The sequence below is a fragment of the Corvus kubaryi genome, unplaced genomic scaffold (assembly GCF_017639235.1).
Source record: "Corvus kubaryi isolate FWS band 111438036 unplaced genomic scaffold, C.kubaryi_AGA036_p1.0 37394, whole genome shotgun sequence".
In the NCBI taxonomy this organism is placed as follows: domain Eukaryota; kingdom Metazoa; phylum Chordata; class Aves; order Passeriformes; family Corvidae; genus Corvus; species Corvus kubaryi.
Window position 1 is genome coordinate 6,316,135 of NW_024581133.1, and position 27,260 is coordinate 6,343,394.

The 27,260-nt window shown below is 44.5% G+C and overlaps 1 protein-coding gene across 7 annotated transcripts in view; it reads right to left on the bottom strand.

Annotated features, from left to right (window-relative positions):
- Positions 1-27,260, bottom strand: part of AKAP13 (A-kinase anchoring protein 13) — a 201,302-nt gene that overhangs the window by 78,796 nt on the left and 95,246 nt on the right. For 6 of the 7 annotated variants that reach the window (XM_042039768.1, XM_042039771.1, XM_042039770.1 and 3 more), the window contains 3 exons: positions 24,575-24,764; positions 18,447-21,321; positions 13,939-14,000 (listed from right to left, as the gene is read on the bottom strand). In XM_042039768.1, the coding sequence (XP_041895702.1) occupies positions 13,939-14,000; positions 18,447-21,321; positions 24,575-24,764 (3,127 nt within the window). Of the gene's footprint in view, positions 1-13,938; positions 14,001-17,673; positions 17,771-18,446; positions 21,322-24,574; positions 24,765-27,260 lie in introns of those variants that run through there. The other variant, XM_042039774.1, reaches the window with a different exon arrangement.

Genomic DNA, 27,260 nt, shown 5'->3' on the forward strand with positions numbered 1-27,260 from the left:
ATTCCAACATCCTGAAAGTAGGGAAGGGAAAACATGAGTGGATAAAGTGGGAACAGTCCCAAAGCAGGCTGTCAAGGAGCACCTGAACTCTGAACTGCAGCAACAAACCAGCTACACATCCCCTGTGTCCTCCTGTCAGCTGCTCCCGTGCTCAGGCACTTGCCACCAGGGCACCAGGTCTAATGACCTACAGATTGGGTCAAACACAAAAAAATGTTCTGTTATTCTGTAAAGAATAACACTATTTGCAACCAAAACAAGTGGATGGGAGATAATGCCTTGATTTCACAGCTGCCACAGCCCAGCCTGGAACTGCTGCTGAAGAAATGACATTCACTTCTCTGATCTCATCCAAAACTACAGTTGGTCACAATAGATTTGCTTATGTTTTCCTTTATGGTTTTCAGTTGCTGATGTGTAGATTTTAGATGCACACAATGAGTCACAATCTTCGTTAATTACTGTGATTCCAATCTAAAGGCAGGATTACAATTTCTGGGATCTTGAAGGATAATGATATAAATAAAAGTATCTAAAAGAGTGAATTGCATTTATAGGAGTTTTCAAACCACCATAAACATTATACAAGTCACTTGAAATTAGTTTGCACAGACTAGCCCCCAAATACTTGAAGGCCTGCTCAAGCCCAATCAAGCAATGTCTAATAATTTGTCCTACAGAGGAGTTAAGGAAGAGATCATTGCATTTGTCTCAAATGCAAGAAAAATGGGATGTTTCATTAACTATAAAGTTCACAAATTCAAAAATCAAAGGAGCTTTTCATTTTTATATCATCCATAATAAAAAAGCCCATTCTGACACTATTGGGATAGATATAGGATATACGAAAGTATTGACTTACACAACTAAAAACATAGATTCTGTTGTCCCATAACAACACATTCGAGAAAGACTGAATTTCTACGGTTCAAAATACGAGGACAAAAATCACTTTGAGTTTTTGTTCAGGAAAACAAAGCACCTCACATTTCCAGAGTGCAGGAAACACCCCTGGTATTCTGAAATGACCCCCACTGCTGTGGGCAGGGCACAGGAGCAGGCCTGAGCCACTCCAGGATGCCTCAGCATAACATGAGATCAGTGCCATGAGATGTCTGGTGGATGGTTCTATCTGAAGAATTATGTCTTTAGCTAAAAACAGAGACAGGGCAGCAGATTATGTAGATGAATTGGCGGATAAAGCCCAACAAAAATGACGTATGGCATGAGTGAGTGAAATTAATGGACAATATCAAAAAGACACATCTTGAACTGAGGAAATTATTCAACTTTTACCATTCTTTCATGCCTACAGTTTAAGGCACTGTAATGCAACTGAAAAACAGAAACGGGTCATTCAAATGAATAAATCATGCCAGAAAATGATTCAGCTTCCCTTCCTTTTTTTTTTCCCTTTCTTTTTTTTCCCTTTTTAACTGAAGTCCCTAGGACTCAGCCCTTAGGAAGCCCACACGACCCAGTGTATTGTCCTGGCCAGGCACTCTGTCAAAAGGGAAAAAGTTATCTTTTCTATCATCTTGTAATTGAAAATCTGGGAGGGGAAGCGGTGGGAAAGCAAAGCACTGTACAAAGGCTCCCATCACATTCCCAGGTCAGCTTTTTGCTTGGCTGCTAATGAAGGCAGGGGATTGAGGACACTGTGGCATTTGTTTTGCCCTTCCAATTTTTCTGTTTGCTTTGTGGGAAGGGGGATCTCAGCCCCCACGGGTAACTGAGATGCCCTGAGTGCAGCCAAGCCCCTCTCCCAGCAATAACAGACACTCCAGCTCACCCTCCTACCTACACCCGCACCCAACCAATATTTTCGTGCCCTCTCTCCATGCATTTGGAAACTTGAAATAAAATCCAATGCAAACTTTGAGAGGAGGCATTTGGAATCCAGCTCCCACCTGGGAGGTCTGCTTGAGGACCACATGAGTATTCCTTTGCTCACTGTTTTATCCGTTTCCCTGGTAGTCCTCTGTAAAGAATATTAAACAAACACGTCTTTACAGCTCAAGAGCCCAGGAGAGAATGTTGACCCTGTGGAAAAAACCCAGGTTTTATCCATTTTTACCCCACTTTCATCCCTCTGGACTAAAGATGTATATACAAGGGTAAGGATTCATTGGGTCCACAAAGCCGTCATTAAGGACTGCTACATCAATCCATGCTGAGTATGTTCTCCCCCATAGCCTAATTTTAGAAAGTATTTTTAAAGGAATTTCAGGGCATAAAACATGTATAATTAACAGCCAGATACGTGGAAGCATCACCATTAGTGAGGAATTTTCTCAACAGTTGATGCTGCTCCAGAAAAATAATAAAATATTTATTCTAAGGTTATAAACTAACATATCCTACACCTCTACCAGCTTTTCAAAGATCCCTCTCCAGTAATACTTGCTGTTGCAAGGTTAAGTCCTAACTGGAATGATGGATCCCAAGCCCTGCTCCTATGCCTCTCCCCTCAGTTAAATGTCAGGCCAATACACGTGCTCTAGGAAAGTTTTAGCAAGTTGCTGAGCCTTTGTGCTCCCCTCTGTCATTCCCCACCTGCCAGAGCTGCTGCATTTCCATATATTTAATAGCTTTTTTCAACAGATAAATACATTTAAGCCAATGGATAATGATAAATGGGGCCAAAAATGTCAAAAAGCAGCATTTATGATATCCTGCAATTTCCCTGAGTTATCCTTCTGATTCACACTGTCCCAGGAGCTGCAAATTGCTGCGCTGCAGATAAGGAAAATGGAACATCTGAGATTTCTTGCCAGTGACTACAAGGAAAGGGTTGGTTTTGTTTTCTTGGGAAGAAAAGGGAAAATGTTCTGAAGTTTTCTCTTCAGGATAAAATCCAAAACATTTACGAGACTCAGGAGCACAAAAGCTTGCAGATAACCAGCAGAACTGATGCCAGTTCCATCAAAGCAAACTAGTAACAGCAACTGGGAGGAATGCAGATTATGCAGCATCCTTCTCTATAGAAAAAAACAATCCTTTCTGTTATGCAACAGTTAAATAATTTAACTGTTCCTAGTTATTATCCCTCAGCTAGTCTTTTTTGGCTATTATGCAGCACTAGTCTCTTCTGTTTCTGAAGTTTGCCTTTCAGAGAAAAGAAAAAGGCAACTTCAAAACATGCAAAAATTAATGAGACCCATATGTGGGATACTGTCATTATTCCATGTTTATAAGAGGATCAGGTTTTGTTAAATGGGCTTATTTAATGCAGACACATAAGCAAAAATACCCAGCAAAGATCTGAAAGCTATTGAAAGCAAAATATTTTCACAATTTAAACTGAAAGCCACTATATATTTTCGTGCAACTTTGTTTATGGCTTCTCTGACAGTTTATAAAGTTCTCCTAAGCAGAGAAACATCTCCTAGATAAGATTTTACCTTTTTGACTCTTTTCATCCTCATACTGTATTTAAGCTGGGCCAACCTAAAAAATCAATGGCTTATGGAAACATCTGTTGATACAGGCACACAATTTAGACTTTTTTCAACAGCTGTTGTTATTTTATGCTCTTTTTTGGCTAGGCCAGTTGGAAAGACTGGAAGAAAATACAAGTTGGGCTCCTTTCCCGACTTTGGTCTCTCTTTAGCGGCTGCAGTGGGCACCTCATTCCCTCCCCTGTACTGGGAGTTTGGGGGAAAAAGGCTGAATGTCCCCCAAGTCTGGTCTTGCTCACCAGCCTCAGACAAGAAACAAAGGAAATACATCTCCCAAACGGGCACCTGTGTTATCTCACTCGCCTAAATACTGGCTTAAAATACCCCCTGCTGCTTTCTGCCCCGTACAAGGGACTAAAACACCCTCCACTGCCCATCTTCCTCGCTCCCATTTCCACTTCCAACAGCAATACACAATAAACCCCAGATTTGTCTTGCCTCCCCCCCCTGCTATTTCATTGCCGGGATCCAGACATTTGCCAACATGCTCTGTAAAAGATAACACACAATATATTTTAAGGGCCAACCTGCCAAAAGGTATTTGGTGCTTCAGACAGAGCTGCTTCCCAGACAGAACACGCGCTGCTCACTGTAAGGCTTGCGTAAAATGGAATGTACTTTTCTTGTGAATCAAATGATTACCTAACAAAAAAACCCCCCCGACAAGTTCAACCAAAATATCCTATTTTCAACATTTAATTCAACTGCTAGTTGAAACAAGATGTTTCCATCTAAATTCTGTTTTCTTGAAGAGAAGAAAACAACTTATAAAGCTTTTAAAGAGCTCCAATCTTTTCCAGTGTACATTCAAACTGTCAGGAGCCAAAGAAAGCCAATACCCCACGCACAGATTTTTTTCTTTCCCCTTGCTCTTTTGAACAGAGAGGACTTGTTTAATTTTACCTTCAAACTTCTTATTTCCCTGCCATGCACTCCCAGAGTCTCCGTCAGTTGTGCCAAGGCTTGCCCAAAAGGACAGTCATAAAAAAAACAGTTTAAACAGAAACTGCTTATCTAGAGGAAGGAGAGCCCCAGGTTTGAGAGCAGAGGAGATATTTCAGCATTAAAGAATTCTCGGAGCTACTCCAAGACACAAATTTTTGTTGTCTGGTGCATTGTAAGGATTTTAAGCCCAGAAAGAAGCTATTTATTTAGTCTATATACACAGATTTATAACAAAGGCAGAGGATCCATCTACAGTCTTCTGGGTGCTTTTTGCATCGTTTATAGCATACGAAGGAGACCTCAGCTTTGTCAAAGACAGAAAACAAGAAATAAACAAGGCTTGACAAGAAAAATCAAACACTGTCCCCCAAACACACAGCTATAAAAAAAAAAAAGCCTTTTGAGATGCCTCTCGACGTCTCCTTAAAACACATTAAAACCCAGAATTTGCAAAATGCCCTAAAATCCGTTTCAGCAGATGCTGCAGGGAGGAAAGGACTTTCTCTCAGCCCTTCCCTTTGGAAGACCGTGGGACCCCAGTCTTTACAGTCGTGCCTCTCTTCAGTCATCCGCAGGTAGGAATATCTGGACATGATGTAAGCAACCTTCCTTCTCTTTTAAAAGGCTCAGAAAGGTATATCACCACCCTGTTTTACCCCTGGTGTGCAGGCATTGGAAGCTAAAACTTATCTGCCTCCTTCTGGGCAAGCAGATCAGTAAGCATTTCCTCACCTTGTGATGGTCAGCAAGTTAAAAAAAAATAATAGTGGAACAAAATACCGAGAAACCCTTCTTTAATCCCAGTAGATTTTAACAGCCCATCCCTTTCCATGCTTTTGGTAAGAATCAGTACAGTATTTTGGAGAGGCAGAAGAGATTTCATACTCCTAAACACTAGATCTCAGATTGAAACTAACGTTTCAGAGAACTGCACCTCCAGCCTTTGTAAATGTGTATTTTGGAAATATTCCTCCCAACCACTTTCAGGCATTTAGTATGTCCAGCTGTGTTAAGAAACCAAGCAAAAGTTCAGTGTCAAGTAAGTCAGGATTATGATCTTCTTGTGATTTATGGAGGTAAGCATAGTCTCAGACAGAAGAAAAACAAGTCACTTGATGCTAAGCAGACTCAGCACCAGGGCTCAGACTAATGAGCGAGCAAGGGCGAGGCTTCATTTTCCTGCCTCTTATCTCAGCAGCTGGAAGGACACCACAGGAGGAGGGAGAGCACAGCCAGAGATAGGCAGAGCCAGCCCCAAGGTACCTGCAAACACAGTACTGGTGTACTGGTGTTCCAGTGGGGAAGATGGAAATGCTCCAAGAGAGGGAGACACGTGGTATTGGATAAAGATGCACGTAAGAATATGCCCCCAAATAACTACGTGCAAAAATAAGGAGAAACTACTATTAAGTGGCTGTACTGGTGTCAGGGCAAAGTCTTTAGGGAGAAGTAATATCTAACCAGGCTGAGGAAACCATAAGCCAAGCATCAGGCCTTCTGCAGATCTAAAAGGAGAGCAGCATAACTCAGGTTCAACAGAATAGCAACAATTCCTCTGTTTCAAACTACACAAACAGAAGAGAAAGCAAACAAGGTAATCCAGAAACATTTTCTCTCTTTTTTGGATTAGTCCCCTGGGCATGGCTACTGCCTTCATTTTCACCGAGTACATCACTGGCACTAACATGATAAACACAGCAAGAAGGGAGGGACCAGTTAAGTTCACCACTACTCAAGGGAAAATTCCGAAAGTTTGCTACATGAAGCACATACTTATTCAGGCATAAATGTAATGCAAAAATGAAGAAAGAGAAGTGGAAGGAGAACTTTATCAGCTGCAAGAGACCAAGTGCAAGAGAAAGCCTAGTTTAGAATTTGCTCCTATCTGCTAATTCCTATACAGCTGATCAAGTATATTTTATTAAACCATTGCAAAACTCTTTTTACATTCTTGTTACAGGCTCTGTGCTGGGGTTATTCCAAAGCAGAAGTTCAAAAAAACAGACTACAGCAGTAAAAAACCAAAGTGACAATGGAAAGGAGGTAAGTGAGAAGAAACTCTTATCCTTTGTCTCCAGCTGCTCTGGGGTCCCAATAAAAAAGTCACACTTATACATGCTTTATACCTGGCATTTGGACACATCACCTCTTCTTTGGCATGATTTATGACTAAAGTCTTCTACCAAAACTCAGAAGTTTCCTTTGCTTGAAAGTTTCAATGAATTTGGTATTATGACAGAAAGGACAGCTAGCACTGCCCACGGCCAAACACAACACCAAGACACTGCTCTGACCCTGGGGGTTTTACTTTTGACCTGCAGCTGCCTCAGCTCAGCCAAACCCACTCCCTCCCAAACTTTTATTTCAGATATCACATGCTGGGATACCAAATCACACAGTCCTTCTGGGTAGACTAAGATATTTTAATCACCCACTGCAACATTAACCATCTGATTTCACAGTGCCTGTCCACCACCACCACCAGTCTGTACTGTACTACTGCAAAGATGTCCCTGCCAAACCAGAGAGCCATCAGTCTGCTCAGTCCAGTCCAAGGATGCTGCATGAAAAGGTAAACATTTAGTTATTACCCAGGCTTTTATCTCATCTGGTGTTTTAACAGCAGTTTGAGCCCAGAAACATTCTGCAACACAGCTGAGTCACCCTGGGCCACACCAGGATGTGTAAGTAACACCAAGCAGAAACAGCAGAGATGCTGTTACAAAAACAGGTTTCCACCTCTGCATGAAAATAATATAATAAGGCAAGGCAGACAACCTAAAACAGGTGGGAAAAGGCTGAGAACAGTAACAAAAAGGGAAATCTGTGAAAGGACCATGAGGCTACATGCATTTTGATTCCATGTTTCCATGGAAAAAGTTTAACACTACTTCTTTTCTTCTTCTTCCTCCCATCATTCTTTTCATCCTTTGCTGGAAGTTAAAGTCAGAAATGCCGTGTCTGGATATTGCTAGAGCCTGCTTCATCAGTGACCAAGAGTTCCTCCTGTTCATCTCTCAGGCAGTTGTTCTTGTCTGTCCCATGACTACTCACAAAAGCCCAGAACAAATGTATGGGAATATAATTAAAAATCTATTTCTTATATTTATAAGGTTTTTCTCTAAGGTGGTGTAACTTACAATGAACTGCAAAAAACTAAGTCGACAGAAAAACATGAACAGTGGCCTGACTACACTGTAAGGAGCCAACTCTGACTTCCAAAGTATCAGAATGGAGCTGGATAAGTTCCTTCAGAAGGATAAAAACCCAGCGATCTGATACACCAAAGTATCCATTTGTCTTAATAATGCAGCCTCCATCAAAAGTCCACATTTGGTCTCCCATGCTATCATCTTAGTTTCCTCTATATTTAGACCAGGAGTTCAGTGTGCAGTAACCATGTCTACTGCACAACAGTTACACTACAAAACTTGTAAAATATTTCAAACACAAATAAAAGAACCCATAGGATAAAGGAGATTGGACCACTCAAAACCAACACAGTATTTTCCTTAGTAAGGTACAATATTCAGTGCCAGCATTCCTTTGCTAGAGGAACAGTCTTATACATCCATTATTTTATGGAAAGTATGGATCCATACTTTCATGACTGCATAAAAAATTGAATGTATCAAACCACTGGAAGAGAACTCCAAACGCAGGATTTTCTATACTTGAAATCTGTTAGATCTGTATTTTACAAACTTGTAAAATAACAGTCCTGACCCTAAAAAGGGCCTCCGAAAACTACTTTAATACACTGATGTAAAATAATGTGAGTGAACCCCTTTGTCTGAAGCAAGCCAAAAGTGAGCTCTGCAGAAGAACTGCAGTTATTAAACAGTTGTCTTTAATCTAAACCATCTCAAAAATACAGCAAGAATATACATACAACTCTGCCTTCGAGGCAACAGCACCTGGAGATGGATAAATAAAACTGCAGGTAGATCTTGACGATTTAACAAATGAGCGTGAAAAACCAGAGGGATAAACTGTGCAGCTGCTGCTGGGAGGCTGGCAGTCAGATGTTTTGTCAGAAAAAATGAGGAAATGATGAAAAACCAGAATATCACACAGCAATCTTTGCCTCTGAAGAACAGTGGCTGAAGGGGAAGGCGTAGGGGAGGAGAATTAACTCACCATCTCCAGAGATCAGCGGGGGCTGGCACCAGCCCCGTGGCCCGGGCGTGGGCGCCTTCATCTGCCCCCAGCCAGACCTGGGAGCAGCATCCCTGCGCTGAGCTGCGGATTTGGCTCCATGTCCACGTTCCTGCCTCCCTCCCTAACATCCGTGAATCCTGTGGCTGAGCTTGGAAACTAGTCTCTATGAGCTGAGGATTATCAGCATTCGGGATACAAAGGCATCGGAACTACAGCACCCAGAGAAATTCAGTGCAGGACAAAGAAACCTGCCACAACAGTTGTATAAATGCCTTCAAGGCATGAGTAATGGTAAAGACCAAACAAGAACTCCAGCCTGGTTTGAATTTCTTTTTCTTTTCTTTCCCCTGGCTTTTATTCTCACTCCCTGCAGCTTGTGCGGTGATGGCCAGAGCAGCCGGCGAAAGCTGGGGTGATGTGTCCTGCACAGCGATGAATTCACTCAGGGCTGGCCAGCTGACACAATTTCCTCACAGAGCTCAAAGCCTCTGCTCAGAGCATCCGGGGCAGACACAGGATGCTGGTGGGTGTGAGAAAGGGCCTGGCAGATGACTAGCCCAAAGCCTTGACCCAACGGGTAAGTGTGTGTCAGCCTTCAGCATTAATGCCAGGCTTAGGACAGGCTCCCTTTTGGCTCAGTTTTTCCATGTTTACGGTAGTTACAGGACAACATTTACAAAGAGAGGGTTACACAAGTGATTTTAAAGAGGCAGGGTGAAAACAAAGGCTATCGTTAAGGCTGTACTTTCCACTGCCAGACCCGGCTCTGATTTGTTTCCAACACTTCAGCCACTTGCTCTGAAATTGCCCAAGCTGTTGAGGAGATTCCCATGCTATTCTGGAGGCCCTTTGGAAAAAAGGGATTTGCAACCCCCATCCCATAGTACATCCATATGTACACACATGCAGATGGAGAAAATGGACTTCAGTCCACACAGACAGCCTGAATTTTGTCAGGTTCTCAAGATGAGCAGTTTGTTATAACGATTAATTCCCAAGAAAATAAATTGGAGCCTGGAGAACTATACCAGCCCCTTGTCTTGGGTCACTAGCAAGGTTCAGTAGTTTGGAACCATGAAGCATCACTTTATCTGGCACCAGCACCAGACTCTCCTCAGCACCATGCACAGGAGGTGGGTGACACTGTATACCTTGGCCAGAATTTTCTCCATTGATCTGCTGACTCCAAGGAAGAGAAACATGAGAGACTACAGTTGGGGGGGGAAGGAAAAATCTCTGCATTCTTCACACCTTCTGTCCATCCCAACACTCATCTCAGTGCCATGTGGGTCTCTACTCTCTCCCATAAGCTCTTTTCCACCCCATTCAGTCCATCCCCTTCATCTCCTACCATCCCAGTCCCCTTCCTTTGCTCACCCTGCCAGACCCTGGCCTAGTAGCTCCTTGCTCTTCTCCCTTTTCAGCAAAGCACAAACCTGGGGGCCTACAAACCACTGGGCAACGACAGACCTCAGGCTCTGTCCTGACAGCATCATCTCTCTTATCTGTAACAACTCCCAGGGAAGGAGGTTTCCTAGCCTTCCTAGGTGGTCTTGCAACAGTTTTATGATGCTAACAGGATGTTTTCACAACATACAGCCTAAATAATCCTGGCAAATTAGCAAAACAGTAAATTAAACTGCACAGAAACCTGGGACTTTAATAACCACGATTACATGTTGGCAGACTGCTGGACTGCACAACGGTTTTCTTCTTGCTGCACAGAATAAATTTAGTTCCTTCTACCTCTTCTCACGTTTCTTAATCTTTTCTCATTGTTTCCCTCTGAACACTTTCCAATCTGCCCGTGTCCTCCTCCGAGCAGGGCACCCCAAATGGATTCGATGGCTCTGATGATGGCTCCACAGTTCCACACATGAGGAAGTCACCTCCTGCACCTTACGGAGGACACTCCTTCAAATATAACTCAAAACAAGACTTGTCTCTCTTGCAATAGCTCTTGCTGTTGATTCATTTGTAATCCACTAAAAATCCTCAGTCTTATTTTAGCCATCCCTCTCCAGCTTAAAACTGACTTGGTAAATGTGCGTTTTGCTTTCTCCTTTGCAAATACAGCACTCTCTGTCTGCTTTTATCTCTTATCTGGATGTGCTCTCCAATTTCTTAAGGTCACTCTGAACCCTGACCCTGTTCTCCAAGCGCCTGCAATCTCTCCCAACCTGATGTCATCTGAGTGTTATAAACATACCTCCATCTTCCAAATCATGACTGAAAATATTGCAAGTTTCCCCCCAGAAAGTGATCTTGCTGATATATCACATGTTACTGCACTATTTGGATCAGTGGAGGGATGAAAGTGCAAGACTTTTCCAAGTTTCATTCTCTGCACCTTCTGAAAACACAGACATTAATTAAAAACTCATTCCTCTGGTAAAGGTAGGATGCATTCAGTTCAATAGGAACTAACTAATAAAATCAGTAAATGCAAAGGAAAGGCTATTTCCCAGCGAGCTCTGTTCCTGAGGTCAGCCAGCTACAACTTCTCAGTCACAGGCTCAGACAACCAAAGCCGTCAGATGAACCCAGCAGCACAACCTTATCCATCCTGCCATGTGAAGACAAAGATTCAGCAAATAATTAATCACAACCAGTTTCTGGGATCAACACAAGAGAAGCATATCAGGGTTAAGTTCATTTCAAAGCGTTGCTTTACTTTTATGATGCTGGAGCCACAAGCCCCATTTAAAATTATTTTAATATTGCAGCATGGAGCAGCCAAACCAAATTTCTCATCAGAGTTAACAATTACTCCATTTTAAAAACACTAAAGTGTCATTTTAATAGATCACATCAAGTGATTGTCCCAGCTCTACTCAGGATTCCCACACGAAGCAGGAAGATGAAGACCAGGAGAGTCTCCATCAGGATGAGCCCTCACTGCCCACTATGAAAGCCTGGGAAGTTCTGCTTACTGAGTTTTATAGCTGAACAGACACAACCTCTGAGAAAAGATTCTGGAAATTTAAGAAACAGATAATTTAAAAACTCATTTTAATTGGAAAAAACATTTTTCCATTATTTTCTCTTCAGTGCTTATAACCCTACAGAGACAATCATTTTCATAAACATTTTCCAGCAGCAGCTTTTCCACGACATGCACGAGAGTCTTCTGAAACAACTACAGGGGAAAGTGTGAGATTTCACATATGTAATACTGGCATCACAGATCCAGCTAATTCTAAAAATTCCCCACAAGTTTTCATTCTTCAGAACCCAGCTTAGAAGAAAGAGTTTTCCCCCTTCTCTCTCCAGAGCACCCAAGCTACTGTCCTTCAGCCTGAATGAACTACACAAGAAACTGCACTTTTTAAACTCCTAGATATTTTTTTTTTCAGTAACTTGTGCATACGGAAAGCTTTCCACTTTGAGCAAATTCCTCACCCATGAAACAGGAGTTAACAACAATTCCCAAGATCCGAAACTGCTGACAGCACCGGCGAGGCTGCAAAATACCTGGAGCTCCTGACCAGGGGCAAGCAACAACACTTCTCTTTGCAACAAGTTAAGAAAACCACCTTTACTAACCACAAAATAGCTCTGTAATGAGAAACCAATGAGCACCTGAAAGACTTCTGGCTACAAAAAGAGGCAGCACTAAATAAAGCAGGGTCAGGACGTGGCAGGAGAGGCACAAAGCACGGTGGCTTTCACCGGCCAGCTCTGACCCAGCCCACACGTGTGAATTAAGCTCTATTTATAAGCCTTCCACTCCTTTTTGGTGTTTTTTTTTTTTTAATGACCTTAATATAGTGCAGTTGTTAGTTTGTTTCTGTTGAACGTAGCAACAGGAAACCCTGTCAGTCCTGCAGCAAACTTTCCATTCCCCTGGCACTCCCATTCCTGCCTCGAAAAAGCCGGATTTCTAAAGAGGTGTTTGACAGGGTGGGAGGGAGAGGAAGAAGAGAAGAAAGCACACACACAAAACCCAAAATGCCGTTAAACATGCAAAATGGAAGCCAAATTCAATGATTTTTTTTTTCTTTTATCCTCGTTTGAAAAAAAAAAAAGCAGTGTCCTAGTTTGCATTTTCTAAAGATTTCTTATTTCACTACCAGATTTGTAAGTATTGGTCAGGAAAATTATCTTTAATACAGAGTCAGTTTAAAAAAAAAAAAAAAAATCAGTAGCATCCTTAAATTCACACATTCCAGTAATAAAAGACTTCCGTATCAGACAGCACAAATTTTAGCTTGAAAGTTATTTTCTCTAGTCCCTGGCTAACTCACCAAGCAAGCAGCTACAGAAATTAAGCCTTAACTTGTTAAAAACATAATAAACCTGATTTTATTACAAGCTTTGGCAAGACTGTTCTCTGCTCAAAGAGCTTTACTGCATGATGAGCAAAGATTTTTGGAGCTCCACCCTGCAGTGTGAACTCATCCCCCCAGTATTTTCTCTTTTAACAGCTTCATAATGGTAGGGGAAGACACAAACACAGCTGCTCAAAGGCAACGTGCTCCAACGCAGGCTGCCATCAATTTACCATTCACAAAACACGTTTTCAGGAACATGAAACCACACATAAAATACAGGAGCAAATACAAACCCAGCTAGGAAAGGTAAGACTTAAAAAACAAATTGACAAAGCAGAATTTGTATTAGCGGTGCTTTAAATGAAAATTATGTTCAAGTAAAGCTGAATATCCACCTTTTTTTTTTTTTTTAATCACAGACAGTCCTTAAATATAGCAAAGCACAAGTAATAGAATACAATACCAATGGATTCCTGATTCCTGGCATGACCTTTTCATATTGTTTCACTGACACGAGGAATATAGACTTTCCCCCCACATTTGATCCCTATATATCCCCCCATTATTCATTTTTCTTCCAGCTAAGGCATAAGCACTCCCATCCCATGATGCCTTTAGACCTCAGAGCCTGTGCACACACCAACAGCAACCACAACCACAGCCTTTTCTGCCAAAAACTCCCTGGAAACACAAAGCACAAGAAGGGATGGAAAGGACTCTCCAGGACCACCCCGGAAGCAGCAGTGCAGGGACCTTGAAGGTGCTGCTGGCCCTCACACAGCATCACCCTCCTTAAGTGCATTCCAGGACATGGCTTTTATCAAATCATACAAAAATCTTGGTACAACCTTGCCCCATGAGGAACCTCTTGGCTCAATCTCTCTGTCGCCGACTGAGAGAACATAAATGTGCCTTAACCCAGCAGTTGAAAATGCAAGGGCTAAAAACGTCCAGGCTATTTTTAAAAGGCTAAAGCAACATCACTGGACATCGTTCAGCTTTGCAGAGGCTGCAGAAAGGAAACTAGCAGGTCACAGCAGCAGTGGTGTTTCTTTATAAAGCACAGCAAAGGACAAGGTGACTACATGTGCACTCACCGCTTCTTCCGTCCGCTCCTTCAGAAAATCCACCTCGTCCTCAGTTTTCATTTTCCACCTCCCTGTGCAAACAGAAGGTCCACAAAGGTAATTTATAAACACACTTCTTTAAGTGCTACTACTACTTTTATGTTTACTCAAACCAGTCCCTCCCCAAAAAAAAAAGAAAGAAAACGCAACCCCCAAGCCCCTTCAACAAGTCCATTTGAACCCCTTCAAGTCCATTTGATTTCCAGATTCTGGTTTCATTGCTGACTTTGCTGGTTCCTTGCTATTAATTTTAACAACTATCATATCTGGGGCTGAAGGAAACTATGAAACAGCAGCAAGCATAGGGTGAAACTCCTGAGAACCTGTAGGTGAGGCCAAGCACATCTGCAGATATTTGCCCATGTATGTTCCTGGCTCCCATTCATCTAGATAAAGAACAAAAATTTTTGTTGTTTTTCTCCTTACCATAACCCAAAGATAACACAAGAAACCAGCCTTGTCTGCTCTCAATAGGTATTTTAAGCATCGAAAAAAAAATTAAAATCACAAGCTGCAAAAATTCAACCCACCTGCACTGCCTTACGGATGAGAGAATTAGCCCCCTGGTCTAGGAAAGCAAAACCTCTGCTGCTGGAGTTTACAAAGTCCCAGCTGATTTTCCTCTTCTCCATGCTCCCGTGATGGTATCACCACCACAGTCATACAAATTTCGAATCCCAGCTGCTTTCTCTGCCCAGCCAAGTTTTCATTAGTCACCATTCCCCTGGGGTTCCCCCTGCTTACCTTTTTCTGGCACGAAGTCAACATTGTAATTGTCTTTCAACCCTAAGCTAACGATTCTCATGATACACAGGACACTTTGAGGGGCGTGAAGTGATTTGAACAAAGCCACCCAGATGGAGAGTGGCTGTGTCAGGGCTAAACCCCGCTCTGATCCCACTCCCTCTCTCATTTATACTAAAAACAAACACTGGATGGATGACAACGCCTTCTTAAGGGCGACGTATGCTTGCAGTGAGTTTACTCGTCCAGGGATTTAGCAAGAGGAGCCTCCCATCTTCATGGGGAAATTATCATAAGAGTCATCACTAATGGTTTTCCACTGGCTTTAATGTCTACCCTTGTTTTTTTGGGACCATCTGGTTTTGCAATGATTTTGCCTCAACTGCATGAATTTGTGGGCAGACTCAAAAATGAGAGGTAATGCTACAAATTTCTGTGAGTTCCATTGGTTGGGAGATCTGCTTGGGGTCACGGCAATGCCCTGATGGTTGAGACCTTGATCCAAAGACAGAACACGCAAGCAAGAAACATTTGGTGCACTGAGGATGGGAGAAGCAAGCTTACCCTGCTAGGTAAGAAAAAAGATGGAGACATTTTGCCCTCAGATGAGATTCAAGACAATTTTTTCACTCTGTCACTTCTTTCTAAATTTCTATTAAGAAATATCCCAAAGGAAAAGCACTATAAAGCTATCACAGAGGTCTCTGGGCATAAAGCCCCTTATTGCACATGTGGCACTGTTAGTGACATTTGTTACCTGCTCATCCTGCCACTCTAACAGGGGAAGGAAATTGTACCAAATGCTTTTCCATAGGGAAAATGCCACCGATAAGAATGTGAAGACTCATAAGGTGATATTCCTCTGTCGAAGAATGTTTTCTTGAAATGCTGAGATCTACAGGAGATATTTCTCCCAGGAGAATAGCTAGGGAGCAGTAATTACAGTATTTGTTAATTTAAGATGGCAGACCCCAACCGTACAATCTAGCTTTGCTGGGTTTGGTTTCTGCCAAGAAACTGCAACTACTCCGAGGTGTTTTGTCAGCACAAACCCATGGCACCTCTTCTCACCCAGCCTGGCTACTGTGGTATGATTTCATAACCTAACTCCTTTCTTTTTTAATGAGTAGCATCTACCTGCCTGACTTGCAGATGATGTGCTTGCAGAACCCATTACTCAGCTCTAATGCAGTTCTCAGTCTAAAGCTAACAGCAGGAGGAGATGCCTCAGGAAAGCAGGATCTACCTTCATCAGCCTTCTTCAGGGTTGTGACCAGTCACTAGATACCTGTCTGGATAAGGAAATTAGCCTTTTGAAGTCTTTGTTTTGGGGGTAGGCGGAAACTAAGCAGAGGCAATGAGATAAACAGGTGTATATTTGGGAGCAGCTTCACAATATAAATTAAAAAAATTGAAGAGAGCTCAATGATCTGGACTAATGGCAACAGCAATTATCAGCTGATTACATCTCTAATAAATTACCATGACAATAAACCCCTCTGACTACACGTGTTTCTGAGAAATGGCCTTGTGACCTATACTTCCTTTGGGAAGGCTTTATTGTATTCCACCCAAAAAAGATGTGATTCATTCTGAGAACTGACGAGTTTGGCACGGATATATCCTCTGTACAAACCCAGACTGCAGGGAAAACTCCCCAGCACAGGCACAGCAAAGAAAAATTGAAGGCTGCCACTGAACTCATACAAAAAACATGCTACCCAAGGCTAGACACCAACATGAAAAATGTACACAGCAACAATTATAAACAACGAATCAGTTCTGTTGAATTACTGCCATACCAGAGTTCTAGATGCTGCTTTATAGGAGGTCAGTTTCAAAAATATTCCAAATAGTGAGCTTGGATTCATATCAGTCACTTGTCTCTGCTTTAAGCTAATGCTTTATTTGAGCTTCCCTAACATTTTGATTCAAAATAATCCTAAAGGACTTCAAGAGAAAATATTACAATTGAAACTTTGTTTCGTGCAGCATCTCAATGCAAATAAACAATTTCTGCTTAAGGACAGGTCAGACCATTTTATTCCAAGACCTTTTAGCCCTAAATCCTTATGTATTTTAAATCAGTAACAGGATCATCTCCTTTTTTCCTCCCCTTTCCATATCCTAATACAGAATGATGACTTAACATTACTTTCCTACTTTAGCTACTATCTTATTGGACTGTCTGGCCCCTTTTCCTTTTAAAACCTTGCCTAGACAATGTCATGACTCCAAGAATCCAACCAGAGATAAAGACCTGGACTGTACAGATAGAGCTGGCAGAGCCAGAGGCTCCCAGGAAAAGGAGCCCTGCCAAGTATTGACTTACAGCCACTCCCATCAATTGAACTGTCAAACCAACACAACATTTAAACAGGTTCCTTCTGAAAAGAGCTTTCCAATCCATCTTTAAATCTTTCTTCTTATTTACTAATGATCTCCTGACTCATTTTTACTGGTTATCTCTTGACATATAAACATCCTAAAAATCCTGAATTCAACAAAAAAGGGATTTGCTGGACCCTCCACTGACACCCCTCTCCTCTCCAAGCCTTTCTCCTGCCCTCAGTTATTCTAATGTCACATACCAGAACAAACTCTCTGAAGAGTAGACTTAAGAAACAGCTCTCAGCATTAAAGCAGGGAAGCAGCTTTCTAACTCCATAACTTCATTACTTATATCATGGCAGACTTAATCATTTAAATGCTCTGTTTGTTTGTTTGTTCAGTGCTGGGAAAGCAAGAGGCACTGTATCGTTTTCTCATAGCAAAGAAAAAATGGCAACTGAAAAAGTTCAGCTGCTTCCATTTAACAGCTGCCTGAACAGGTGGGATACACAGATCAGATTAGCTCCATGCCTCAGTACCAAATTCACCTACCATTAAATCCCAGGCTGGAGCAACAAACCCATTTCTTTTTCATTCAATGTACCCCTTTATCCCCCTTCCTGGAGTTACCTGGAGATGTTTTCCATTAGCTCCTGTTGCACGGACCCAAGGCTTTTATGCTGTCCCCCAAGTCCCACCGCACTCCCCCATCACCACTCATCCACGGGGGATGCCAGTCCCGCTTCCCAGCCAACAGGAGCCAGTAAAACTCATCATCCCAGTTCCAGTACTGCTGGAATACACTGGCAAACACCACCGGCTGCTCTGCCCGACAAAAAAAGCTCTGAAGCCCGGAAAAGGTGGCGGGGGTAGGGCTCACTGGCTGTTTTAAATGACCTAATGCTGCCAATTAGGAAGTAGCTTTGGGTAGCTCAGAGGGACACTGGCAGCTGGTTCAAGTCAACAAGCAAAGAGAAGCAGGAGAGCCCCATAGGATCCTCTGTCTCCATATTAGTGAAAATAAAGGGGAAAAGCAAAGGAGTAGCAGCAAGGAAATAAACCCTCATGCCCACATGAAAGCTTCTATCTTGAAGATAAAGTAATCCAAATAGCTCCCTCCCATTCATTTCTTCTCCAGTGAGGATTTACGTGTGAGAAATTCTGCACAAACCCACACGAGATGATGTTCTGTCCTTACCTCCAGTGCCAGACAAGCAACATGCATTTGAAGTACAAGTTTTTATATGTAACTACAAATTTTTTGTTTCTCGGAAGAAAAACCTCAAATACTTCCTCTCCAACACAAGCCTCCAGCTGTTACTTCCTTTCCTTTGCTGATGACGTGATAGAGACATGCCTACAAAGACGAAACTAAAAAGTAGGAAACAATTGATTTTACCTACCTGTAACAGGCTCAGCTTCTTGCACCGTCAGGCTGACAATCTTCTTCTTTGTAGAGGAACTTAAATCCATTTCTCCATTAAGGCTGGCTCCAGCATCTACTACAGTCTGGGGCTCAAGCCCCACTTTTTCTGCGGCTGGTAATTCCCCTGAACAAGGTGTCTCTGCTGCAAAAATCACTGCATCAAAACTTTTTACCATTTTAGGAACTTTATCCAGAGAGGAGGCATCGTTAGCCGATACCAAACTCTTCACTCCCACATTTTCCAGTGACTCAACAGCCTGTAAGTGGCAGGAACATGGCGAGAAGGGCAATGCAGGTACAGCTCGGCTTTGCTTTCCGTCGGACTCAGCCAAGCCCTCCCCCTGAGCTGCTGTGGTGGTGGAAGCAGCGTCGCTGTCGCCGGCCGGACAGACGGTGTCGGTGCTGGAGTCACTGTCACACGTGGGCTCCTCTGCGATGGGCTGAAGCGCTGCCCGGGGCAGCACGCTCTCCGTGTCCTCCTGCTCCTCTGGATATGCTACAACAGGGGCTACTGTCACTGGCCTTGCCACCCCCTTACCCTCACAGGCTTCACTCAGGGCTCCCGCCTCTGAGGCATCCTTTAATTCAGGGGTGCTGCTGTGGGGGGAGATTCGTTGACTGGGGTCTTGTTCTTGGTTCGGCGCCGCATTCGGACAAGGGTCACTCTCTGCACCCAGTGACTCATCTGCTGATGCAGGTCCAAGCATGGTGCCTTCTGCTGCAACTGCTGCTCCAGCCTTGCAAACTTCTTTGGGTTGGACTGTCGCCTTCAGCCCAGCATCCACACTGCTGCTGCTCCCCACAGACGCCCCCAGACCGCAGGCAGAGGGTTTCACAAACGCAGCAAGAAGTTCCTCCGACAAAACCCGCTCCTTGCCATTCTCATGAGCCTCCTGCTCAGGCTCAGCTTTGCCTCCTTCAGCCTGCTGCGAGAGGCCCTGCTCCGGGGAGCCCTCATCCCCGGCATGGTCCCCAGGCCGGGCGGCAGCTACCCCGCCATGCTCCCCACCATGCTGCCAGGCGAGCTCTGCTGAGCCTGCCCTTGCCACCACCGCTTCCTGGTTTTGTTTAGATTCCTCATTATGAGTTGCAGAGGGTGTGCCTATTAAATTACCCTCGGCACATGGAGCTAATCCAGGGTCGTTACCTTGCAGAGCTGCCTCCTGCCCAGGAGGTGCCACTGCAGTATCTCCCTCCTGACTCACAGCAGGCCCCTCTCCTCTGGGTAGGGGAGAGGGCGATTCCACCTTGCTGCTCTTCCCCTCCTGCTCCGAAGTACTCTCTGCTTTCTCTGCTCCAGTCTGGGCAGGCTCTTTCTCTGCCAGGCCTGTGCTCACGTCCTCTGGAGGGAGCAATGCAGGCTCACGTTCCTCACGTTCGCTCTCCTGAGCAGTGTCTGGTTTGAAGCTGTTGCCCATTTCTCCTTTAATGCCAGTTTGAGCAGCAGAAGGGTGACAGCCAGCAACTTCCTGACCTCCGCCTGCAGAATCTTTGCTTCCTCCATCTCTGCAGCTGCTGGTATCAGTTCCTACTGGCTCCTTTTCACTACTCTCCATGGCTTCAGCTCCGTGGTCAGCAATCTCACCACTCTCCTGGCCATGTGCAGCTTCTGCACCACTTTCATTGGAACCATCAACACCTCTGTTTTCAGGTTCAGCATCAGGACCATCAGTTTCCACACTGCCTTCCTGTGAGTTCAAGCTGGATTTTCCATCTGTGCAGCCTGCTTCCACCTGCCCTTCTTGCTTCCCACTCTCACTGCTACCATGGACTTCCAAACCAGGAGCAGATTTTGATGCACACGCAGGAACCTTCACCCCATTCTCTGCTGGCAATGCTTCTCCAGTGCTCGCAGGGACCTCCTGCCTCGCTGTGACACTGGCATCACCTTGGCTTTCCATGAGGTCACCATTTACCTGAGCAGTGCACGAGTCCACATCAGTCTCTTTGTTACTGCCAGTCTTGCAAAGGTCAGCAGAGACACTGCCAATGTCACCCTCTGCATTTGCACCGTCACAGGCCGGTACCACTCCCACATTTGCATCCTCCCCATTCGAACACTCAGTGCCACTGAAACCACTGAGTAAGGGCTGAGCAGTGCTGGATGACTCGTCCTTAGCTGGGTATTTCTCTTCCAAGTTTGCAGTCCTCTCACCAGGCTCTGCCATCCCATCCTCTGCCCGTCGCTGGCCCTTAGCCCTCTCAGGTGCCCCAGCACAGTTCCTGCACTCAGTCTGGCCCATGGCCACATCCAGGCCCTCCGAGGAAGCTGGGGCTTCACCTGCAGCTGCAGCCACAGCAGCAGCACCGTCAGCTGGAGGCTCCTCGGCAGTTTGCACTTCTTGATGGGCACTGTCTGTACTGCCCACGCCAGCTTGATCCAGAACAACTCCAGCCGATGTCATTCCAGCTTCCTCATTTGTATTTCCAGAGGATGGAAGATTTACAGAACCATTTACACTTGCACACAGGCTCCCAGTGCAGTCCTCATCTGATACAGTCCCAGAGCCCTCTGCAGATCTTAGCCCCGCCTCTCCTTCCTTTTTACACAATATCACTGCGTTTTTACTTTCACAGAAGCTCTCTGGGCTGTTTGCACCCCCCAGGCTAACCGTGTCATTTGGTGCATCATTAAAAGCTCCCAGACTGCTGCTGTTGCATTTCTCCTCCTGCTGAGTTTGGTCTGAGAGCTGCCCAATGTCCAGGTGAACCAGATCAGACAGATTTTCCTGTCCTTCTTCTCTTGCCATTTCTTCTAGGCTCTGAGAGGTAGTGGTCAGGTGACCCTCTGCTCTTCTAACACAGCTGTCTCCAGAATCTCCCAATACAGGCTCTGTCTGCTGCCTTAAACTCTGTAACAAGACACAAAAGAAAAAACAAAACCCAGTTTATTCTGTCATGCAGTTACTCAAGACCTGTATCTACCTAATCCTATTCCACATGAATCCTATTCCTGGTGTCATCCAGGAGAGGGCTACAAATGTACTGCAGTGGGTATTTTACGTGTTGGTTTTAGTGGGAGGAGGTAATATTGAAATTATTAGAATGACAGAAACATCAGTTGAAAAGAACATCTAAAGGTCATCTAAACCAACCACCTGCCTGAAACCGGCCCCCTGCCACTGCAGCATCAGGTCAACCATGACTTTATCTTGCCAAACCTCCAATTTAGTACCCAAAGCCTCTCTGGGCAATCTGTTCCTATGCCATACCACCCGCCCATACAGAACTTTCCCTAAATCCAGCCTGAACACCCCGAAGCTGAAATTTGTCCCTCTACCCCCTTGCTACACCATCTGCCATCACTGAAAAGGACTGTAACCTTGGTAATTGCTCTTTGAGAAGCTGTAGTCTCATTTCGTGAGTGCACTTAAATTCAAGATCAGTAAAGAGCAGAATTCAGTCTACCAAATAATGCAAATATATACCAGCCTAGTCCCAAAGGACTTCAAGCAAATGCTGCTTAAGAGCACCTTCAGATCCCTACCCAGCACTCCCCAGCATTCTTCAATTTTCTCTCTATGGATGGAAATGCTATTTCAGACATGAGCATTGGCTGGCTATGTCCAAACACACCAACTGCCTCCTGCTCCCAGGACTGAACTAATAATCTAATCTATTCCTGAGAACTGCAGGCATAATTAAATATCTGAAATTTATTTCCTAACTGGAAATAAAAATTTCAAAATGATGACATATTATTAAAATTAATACATGCATTATCATGGAACAGTAGGAACATAATCAATTCCTCTCTAATCTGCATTTTCCTTCCAGAGCATCTGCTCTGTCAACCTTTTATAGTTTGATACAATCAAACCTTTACGTAAAAAGAACTGTTTCAATATTTCCTTTCATATTCTCTTCTCTGTAGAAGAGAACATATCCACGTTCACATCTTAGAAATAATGACTTATTAAATTACTGAGCAACCCCAGTCTCTCAGTGTAAACCCAACAGAGTTCCCCACAGGTTTGCTTGGGGTTTTGCACCACAAGCTTTCCAAGGTCACACTGGTTTCTCACGAAGTGCCTGAGACTCTCCACATATATAAAACTCTAATGAACTATGTAAAATCTGAGCTTTTCTTGCATTTATTTGTAAAAGTATTCCCAAAAATACATGCATACTAAAAGTCTAGCCTGAACAGCTCCCTGCAAATTTTGGTTAAGTTTTTAGTTCTCAGAGAAATAGAACTTCACACCAAAACTGTCAGCTTGAACACCCTGATTATTAAAGCAGCCACTGATGCATCACAGGGAACTTCTGGGTACTGCATATACTGACAGTGGCTAAGATCACCACTGCTACCTTGAGGATATTTCATTTACTTCTCTTTCCCCACTCTGAGGTTTACAAACAGTGAGCAGTGCCACAGACTCACTGAGTCACAGACCACTAAATGTACTCCTGCTGTTTGCCACGAATCTCCCTGCTATTCAAAGCAACCCTGCTGCCCAGTTCCCAGCTATGCTGTCAGCTATGCCTCCCTGGTTTTGAGGCATCCCAAGACAGGTTAGCACTGGAGGCAGCAGCACGGCATCTCCATCCCTTGTGTAGCATCAGGGATGGGACACGGAGCTCTGCCTGCAGCGGTACCCACAGGCTGCAGCTATTTTTTGCAAGGGCAAACAGCGTGCTGGGCATCTGGTGGCTGTAACCCCACAGCAGAGCATGGAAACTGTGCTCCTGGCTCCTAGCCAGGATGGACAGACACAGACAACAGTGACACTTGCTTGGGAACAAGCAGGATTTTACAAAGGAGAGGCTGCAGCAGCCCCAGCCTCCTCATGGTGAAGTCACTCTGCTGATAGCCGGAAAAATACAGCCATCACCAAAGGAAGCCAACAGGCTTTCAACTGACCCAAAATAAACCTAAATGAAATAATTACAGGGCTGCTTTCCAAATTCAAATCAGATTAGATATGAAGTAAAACAGCGGTGGAAAGTAAAGTCTATTTCTGATTTCATTGTCAGGCAAAATGTTCCCAATCTGGCATTTGCATGAGCAAACAAGCAGTGAGCCGGATATGCTTGCCATGGTTTAGTGTCTTTTGATGGAAAGGGGAAGAGATTTCACAGTTAGCCTGGAATTACCACTCATGCCACCAGTTCCTGTTGAGATTGGGAGTAATTAACATCTCAGGTACTCAGGAAAGGCTGAAAATAGCTCAGGATGGCCCATTCCCCTAAACATCCCCCCAGTCCACTGGCTGCACACACCAGTTCTCCCCTCTCTTAGTTAAAGCAAGAAAAATATCCTGTTGTTTAGATTCTGCACCTCTGCAACCGCGGATATGTGATCTGATGAAGGAACGCCCACATGTGATGCCAGCTGTGTGACAGACACGGGGGTGTTTCTGAGAAATGGCACAAAAGTGTTCTGATGTTTCACCTTCCCATCGCAACTGAGACCCTGTGGCACCGATTCTTAAGCAGCAGGAGGAAGCCCTTCCAAAGCTCTACAGCTCCCGTGGTCCAACCACCACAGAGCTCGAGAGGACCACAGTGAAGGGACCATCATGGACACAAACCCTGTGTGGCCAAGGCAGGCTTGTCCTCTGAGTCCTACACTGAAGTGCTACTGAAACAGCCATTTTTTCCATCACCCATTGCAGAGACTTTCCTCTCAGTCTCTCTGACCCTGAACTTTCCATCTGAACAGAGATGTCCCCACCGTGCTTATAGCCCACACCCCAAGCCTCACTCCAGAGCCTGCCTTAAGCTGCCCAATGTCTGCCAGACAGGCAGAGGGTCAGCATGTCTCCAGGGAGGTGTTGCTGCACATCCAAGGGGGTCCAAAACTAACAGAGAAGGCAGGAGCTGGAAGAAGACAGAGGCAAAACAAAGCTGGCACTGCACAGCCCCGAGCCTGCTTCTCTTCTGAGAGAGAACATTTGCTGTCTAATACAGCTTAATCAGATCTCTCCATGTTCAAATAAGAAGCAAATGGGCAGGTGTCCACCTGGACGCTCAATAATGAATGAGAGAAAACGCCTAGGGAAACATGCCCTGCAGGATGCTGACATGTAAAAGTCCTCCCCAGGTGCCAGGCTGCAACCAGCCAGATCTGCTTCTCTTCCACCCCCTCAGCCCTTTGCTCACCTGGTGGTGGTGGCTCTGCATGTGCATCTGAAGGTGCCGAATGTCCCTCTCCCAGCTGGCCGCCGTGCCCTCCTTGGCCTCAGCTGTCAGCAGGTACACGTCGAGCCCGCGGTGGTGCTTCACGCTGTATTCCCCCGAGTGCACGGTGTGAGACAGCGTGCTCCACGAGTCCGGCTCCCTGGCTCCCTCCCTGGAAAACAAGGGTGGGTTAGTGGGCAGGCAAGGAGGGATCCTGCATGGCAGGATACGCACGCTCTCCTTCACTCTGGACAGTCATCTAATCATCGGAGTGAGCGCAGCACAGCACCGGCTCCAGGGCCAGACAGACAGATACACACACTCCTCAGTTCTGAAAATTAATGTGATTTAGAGCTAATGCCAGCCACAAGCTTTATTTCACAAGGTCCTTCTCAGGTAGAGGCCAGTGGTTTTTACCCCAGACTATGACAGACTAGCAGCAAAGGGCATGACAACTGCTTTTTAAATTGAATTTATCATGGGTGAAGACCACCAAAGCAGCTGTCACAGAACAGCAGACACCTGAAAGGCAGAACAGCAAAGGGACAAGTTGCAAGGAATGAAAACTATCATGGTACAGATGGTATAACTTCTACACCAAAGCCAGCACACTGCTCACAAACACCCAACAGCCATCAAATTGCAGCAATTTTTTCACTCCTGAAATGAATTTAACTTGCTCTGTGAAACAGCCTCTGTGCAAGATGTTCTCAGTGTTGTTAGACAGCTGTTTTTCTGCAGCACTGTCATGGGCTTTCTTTTTACCAATCCAGAGGAAAGAGAGGAAAAAAGATGATGTAGATCAGAATGAAAAATAACTTAGTAGGTAAATGTAGTAAACAGAAATTTCTATTCAGTCGCTCTTACAGAACATCAAACTCTGATTTTGCACCAGCTTGTGACTCAAAGCAGTAATTCCTCAGGTCTCATGGAGGCCTTTGAGGTGGTGAGGAAATACTGAGGTGATCACCAGCTTCAGGTTCATAGATTTCGTTTTGAATCAGAACTGATTCAGGAAACCCAAAATCTGTTTTAATCATCCCAGACAGAACAGCTTGTGCACCACCCCACCAAGCCCTGCATCCCCCAGGAGAGACGTGGAGCCAAACCCCAGGAATGTTACACAAACAGGGGATGACACTGACCTGCTCAGCAGTGCAAGAAATGGGAATTTCCCTGTCTTCCTTCTACCAGGGATGCATCTACTGAGACCCAGCTCCACCTGTGAGCTGGGTTGGGGACTGGACTAGATGACCTTTAAAGGTCCGTTCCAACCCAAACTACTCCATGATTCCATGATGTCCCCTCCCTGCTGCAGCGACTAACCATTTCCAGATCTCCCTTTGCTGCCGAGCTACAGATTTCCTTGGAAGGGGCAGAACTGTGGTTGTTTTCAAATAATTAGGAATTCTAGAAGGTACATAAACAGCAAATGCATGCCATCAAGCAGGTAAAAATGACACATAGATTTCAGCATCTTTGCTGACAGGTCTCTTACTTTAAATGCTGCAAATCTTTCTTATAGGCAAGTGCCCCCCAGCAAGCCACAGGACTATCTCTCTGGGAAGCCAAGCAATCTAGAAAGCAAAGTCATAATGAGCAAACACCATGATCAGCAACAGGAATGGGCAGAGCAGGCTGGGGAAACGGTCAAATGGTTCACCACAGGCAAGAAAACCTGTGCAGGCAATAGTGGTGGCAGTGGCTGCCCCTGCTCTGCCCTGGCACAACCACCCACCCCCTTCTGTGACTCATTTTGGGTTAAATCTGCAAGGAAATTCAGACAAAGCAACACTGTGGCTTCCACCATTCACCACCATTTATCTCAGTCATGACTTGACTTCAGCAGAATTACACTTGATTTAAGCAGAATCAATATTTCCACAGAGAAACAGAAGGAAGCATCCAGTTTCTGGTGGTGATTGGTATAAATCCACAGAGGCACTGAAGGCAACTGAGCCCTTACAAGCAACTAAAGAAATTACTTTCATTTATCAAGGAAACACAGACATTTCTGTCTGGAGTATTTTTCTCTTCAGCTGTGTATGAGAAACCACTGTACTCAGGGCCACTCTCGGAGTACAACGAGGCAGTCAGCACAAAGCCCACAGTCACCCACTCATGGGGACAACAGCAGCTGGATTAAAGAACTGAGTGCGATGAATCTGCTCCACTTTCTCATCAGCTTCAAGGGCCCTCACAGGCATCTCCATATCAGCACCCACAAAGCTGCCTGCATGACTCGTTGAGCCTCAAAGGGCCCTCAGCAACTTCAAAAGGCTCAATCTGGAGCAAGATGACAGGCAGAGTCCCCTTCAACACCGTGAGTGTGTCCACCCCTCCAGCAATCCACAACCTTCACACGGCCCAGATGGATCAAATAGTCACTTTTGCTTACAAAGAGAGCAGTTTCTTTTCATATTCAAGCTGCCAGTCTGTGTTACACTTTATGAAAAGCTTTTAACCTTTTGAGAAGCCAAGAAGTTTTTCACATTCAGCCAAGTACAAACTCTAAGCTCTCATTTTTAGTAGCAGTCACCTTCGTTACACAAAATTAAGCAGTGAGATAGCGAATGGTTCAATCTATTGCCTCCTTCAAACTATCCCTTTGATACTCTGCTCCATCCCAGCACTAATGGTCTGGAGCAGAGGACAAATGAGGATTCAC